The sequence below is a fragment of the Vicia villosa genome, linkage group LG5 (assembly GCF_029867415.1).
Source record: "Vicia villosa cultivar HV-30 ecotype Madison, WI linkage group LG5, Vvil1.0, whole genome shotgun sequence".
NCBI classification, from domain to species: domain Eukaryota; kingdom Viridiplantae; phylum Streptophyta; class Magnoliopsida; order Fabales; family Fabaceae; genus Vicia; species Vicia villosa.
This window is the reverse complement of record NC_081184.1, coordinates 96,847,382-96,852,493: the sequence shown is the minus strand read 5'-3', so window position 1 is coordinate 96,852,493 and position 5,112 is coordinate 96,847,382. Positions and strand designations below refer to the sequence as shown.

General features: G+C 30.3%; 1 protein-coding gene across 1 annotated transcript; it reads right to left on the bottom strand.

The window, feature by feature from the left end:
• Nucleotides 1–2,942: 2,942 nt before the first annotated feature.
• LOC131605044 (putative F-box protein At3g16210) lies at nucleotides 2,943–3,935 on the bottom strand. Its single transcript, XM_058877443.1, has one exon. The coding sequence runs from the start codon at nucleotides 3,933–3,935 to the stop codon at nucleotides 2,943–2,945; it is 993 nt and encodes a 330-aa protein (XP_058733426.1).
• Nucleotides 3,936–5,112: the final 1,177 nt, after the last annotated feature.

The window sequence follows — 5,112 nt, the reverse complement described above, 5'->3', positions numbered from 1 at the left end:
GTGCCCAGAACAGTCTCATCCAATCTCACCTCTTTGGTAAAACTTTCAAACTTCGAATTTATCTATTCATTAATTATTAAATGATGTTACGTGCATAGATGGATTCAGGATACTTTTTAGGACAGGTTCAACGTGATACATGCAAGTTTTAAGGATGGAGTCTCGAATCACCATTGCTAGGGCTCGAGCTTTTTGCATCCTTCGAATCTTTGTATACAGGCGATTTCAGGCAAAAACGATGATGCCATCGTGTTCGTGAGTGCCAATTTAGCGGGGAGAGGTATCCTTTGACGTTGTTTTGTGAGATTTTGTAGGTTTTTGATTTTCCCAGGATTAGCTACTAAATTTGTACCAGCATTCGTAGCAAAAATCGTTGGGAATTCCTAGCTAATCCCATGTTGAAGACGATGAATAGTGACGAGTAACCTTGGACCACACGCGCGAGGCATCGATTGGTTGGTCAAACCTTGCAGGCTATCTCTCCACACATGATTGGCCTAGACAGAAGATAGTGGGGCCCAGGTTGACTAACTCCTTGAATATCCCAATTATTATTGTTTTAATATATTTATTTTCTTGTTCAGTTTAATGACAACAAAAACAAATAACACACATGGCAAGGAGAGAATACTGGTAACCAGAAAATCCTGAGTTCGAGTCCCATGGATGCCCATTTAATTTTTACAAGGACTTCCCACGAGATCTAGTGCTCATAGTTGCGCGTATGACCATCATGCACCCTCCAAAACCAACCGTCAGATCAACGCCCAGGTTGACCAAACGTGCGTGGAGACGCAGCAGGCCGTGGACTCTCCCATGTCAACCTCACAGGATTATAGTGCCCAGGTTTATTTATTTATTCATGTTTTATGCTTTTTTTTCCCTTTTTGTTTTTGTTTTTTCTCATTTAATTATTTTATTTTCTAAAAACATAAAACCCTATTTTAAACAAATTAACTTTTTTAGTTTAGTTAAGTTAATTAGTTTTTTAATTAATAGGATAATTATATTAAATAGTTTTAATAGAATAATTGAATCAATATGTTTTATTTAGGATAATAAATTAATTTAGGGTTTAATTTAATCAAATTAGGATTTAGGTTTCTTACTATATTAATTTTGGTATAATTTTAAACCTTAATCAGGATTAATTTTGGATGGATAAAGTACAAGGGTTTGTGATTTTGATGGATAAAGTACAAGGGTTTGTGATTTTGACAGAAAATGAAAACGCGGTAGAATTTGGAAATCATAGCCGCGTGAATTGAAAAATTCGTTTATAGGAGGAACATGGTGGCTGGTGGAGAACAGTCGTAGAATTTGAGTGAGGCCGGTTCTTGTAACTGTCGTAGGATATAAAATGTGACTTGTACCTTCCACGAAAAGGATTCTATATATTTTGTATTCATATAACAAGAAAACAAACGACAGTTGACTCTTACAGCCGCGAAAACTGTCGTTGATAAAGGATTAAGATAGTTTTTTGGTAAGTGTCACAACTCATGTGTTGTAAATCCCATTTATTTCTTTTAGTGTAAAATACTTATTTTCTAATTGTGTTTTTACATAATAAAATTATTTTGCAATAGAAAATTTGGAAAATGGCATAGAAAGATATTTTAACAAAAATTTAGACCATGCGAGCATATTTTTTGTATAGCTATTCTACATGTAAAGTGTTTTTATTAGGAATGTTTGTGTTACACTTAGTAAAAATATTGAACTGAAATGAACTAAACTATAATAAAAATTTACTAAATGTAAACTAAACTGTTTCAATTTACTTAGAATTGAAGCAAACCAAAACTATTGGTTTGGTATATCGTTTAGAAATTTTAAATCATACTAAACTGTTAGAAGACAATTTTTTCAAATCAAATCATTTATTAAAGAACCAAAATATTAAACTACTTTTAAAAATTTTTGAATAAAAATTTTAAAACGTGTTTTTAGTACTTTTCATTTTCAATTTATGTGTGGTTTGATTAAAATTTCGGTTCGGTTCGATTCAGTTTTGGTACAATTCTAAAACTGTTTCGTGCAATATGATTTTATTTACTAACTAAACATAACGGTTCAAACTATGTTTGGTTAAAATAAAGCTTCACCATTTGACCATCACAACATTCTTGTTAAAAATACACCATTATAGAGTGTGGTCAAACATCTGAATTAAGAATGATTTCTAGATAGGTCTTTAGTGCATCATGAACGAGGGTTTAACGCCATAGAATCTCCGTAAAAAATAGATTAATTACAAGAATCTTCAGTTAAAAAATAATTTCACTCTTATTTGTAGACAAGGTAACTAGTGTGTAGATAGGCTCGCTAATCAGGATCATCGATTTCAGTTTTTGGTGGTAGAAAATATCTCATTTCATTAAAGACAATGATGAATTAGAGTATCAAATTATCAACTTTCGTAATTTTAGTCATTGAGGACTAGAGACAGATGTAAGGTAGGCCATTATAGGATTTGATTTTTTTCTTTTTTTTTGTTATTTTATAAATAAGAACCGAGGGAATATATATTAGAATTTTTTAGTTCAATTTTAAAAAAATTCAAATAAAAAAATTCAATAATAACAAAAAGTAATGATAAAAATCTTCAAAAGCATTTCATTTCAAAGGTTTGACAAATGCCTCCCATAACTATACCTCAGAAAAAGTTAAAGTACAAAGTTATTAATAGTAAAAGATATTTAAATTGAAATAAAATAAATTTTATTTAAATATCGAATTCGGTTAGATTATCATATTCAATCAAACATAAGTTATTCCAACAATTGAAATAAAAGCCAGGCAATTTTTAAATATAAAGATAATAGACATTAATTATAATATTGATCACTTTCATACACTTCATGATTACATTATGATATGGGTATCTAAAAACTACTTTTTATGATACAGTAATAACTACATGTAAACAAACTAATGATTTAATTTTCAAACGAATGAAGGTTTTTCTTATAAATAATTACTTCGGTAGAATCTGACACTCTTTCAACACAACCAAGCTCCTCCTTCATTTGTGTACATAAATTAAAGTAGACTAGTTCATGATCTAAGTTTTGGAAGAATGTTTCGCCATTCATTCCCACGCCAATAGGAAACAAACTGGGACCAAGTTCAATAACAAAAAGTTTAGTCCAAGATTCTTTCACCCCGATTTCTCCTAAAAATGATATGTGAAAGATAGTTTTATCAGGGTACTCGTACCCATTAAAACAAGCAACAGATCCATTTAGCATCAACAACCTTCTAGCCACCACATATTTGTCTTTGTCTTCGAAAATTATGTCTAATGGTATGATTGTTTTAATATAGACCTCATTGCTCAAATAAAATGACACCAAGTAATATTCACCATTATCAAAGCAATGGTAAAGCCAATGACATATTCCATCCATGTATAGGTCATTATTGTCCCAAAAGCGATAAGGACAATCAATATCAATTTTCCTCCATAAGTTACGTCGTAGACTATAAATCTCCCATACGGGATAACAGGCTATTTCTCTTGGATAATCTGATTTCCTAATAACCTTATAGTCGTCATTAACTGGGTCATAGCCAAAAATAATTGGCATGAAATGGTCATAAGGTCGCACAGAGTAGATAGAGCTGTAAGGAAGCACTTTGAATTCATTAGTAGTTGGATTCCACAATACAATATCTTCGGATGAGTCGATGGATTGAAGACAGAAAATTCCAGTAATACTACCGGAATACAAAATTTGAAATTGATCTTTAAATGGAATTGGAAAGTCTAATTTGACTCTATTTTGATACCTCTCACCAGAAAGTAAATTCAACGAGACACAAGTTGTAGCATAATCAGACTCATACACATACTTGTTTTGTAGGAGGAGGGAAGTATCATTGTAGTAAGAGTGAGAAATAGATAAAAAATTTGTGCGGAACTTGTTCATGAAAGTGGGGTTTTCAAATAAAACAGACCATGTTTTGCGTACGCACGTAAATCGCTTCAAAGATTTTAAAGGGAGTTTTGATAGAATATAAAATACAAGATCATCTAGTACGTAACTCCTTACCTTTTCATTCATACATTTCTCCATCATCAACAAATAAGGTTTGGAGATCTTAAAGATTTTCTGGATATTTATGAGGGTTTGAAGGTCTTCAAGAATATATGGAGATCTTGAAGATTTTTTGGGTGTTTGTGGGCATGTGAGTACGAAGGTTTGAAAATTTTGAAGATTTTCTGGGTTATGTGATGGGTAAGAAGTGAGATGCAAGAGGAGGAAAGAATGTTTTGTGAGAAGTGAGATGGCGAATGAGAAAAATATAATGTAGACCAAGTCTTAAATAAGAATTGATATGAATAATACAGATTCTACTTTTCCTCATTTATCACATTAAAATCGAATCATTTAAAAGAAAATAAGAGATTTTTTCTTCTTTTTTCTCATTTTATTGATATTAATAATAAGGATTCTATATTTCCCTATTTATAACATAATTTATATATATATATATATATATATATATATATATATATATATATATAATATCTTATTTTTTCTTGAATGATTCTATTTTTCTTTATTCTCTTGGTATATTTTCTTCTCCCTTTTATAGCTCTTTATGTAACTTTATAATATTTAGGCTTAAATACAGTTTTGTCCCCCAAATTTCTCAATTGTTTGATTTTAGTCTCCCATGTTACAATTGTTTGATTTTTGGTCTCCAATTTTTGTAATTGCTTTATTTTGGCCCTTCAAATTTCAATTGCTTGATTTTGGTCCCTCAAGTTTATCCCCTGTTGTATTTGATAGTCCCCTAATGAGATGTAGACTATTTTTTTTTTTTTTTGCTTTTCCCTTTTCTTTTCTTTTTTCTTCTCTACAATTTAATTTTTCTTCTGTTTTTAATAGTTAAACTTTGAAAATAATATTTAAAATATCTTAAATATTTCATTCAACTTATGCGTAATAACAATCTATTTTAACAAAATAAAATAGACCACTACCTAATTAAAATAACAAATTCTTTGGCCAATAGCTCCATAATGGTTAAGCAAAAGTCTCAAAATTTAGCAATCCTATTAGTAATATAGAATTTTAATTTTTTACAAGAGATATTGCA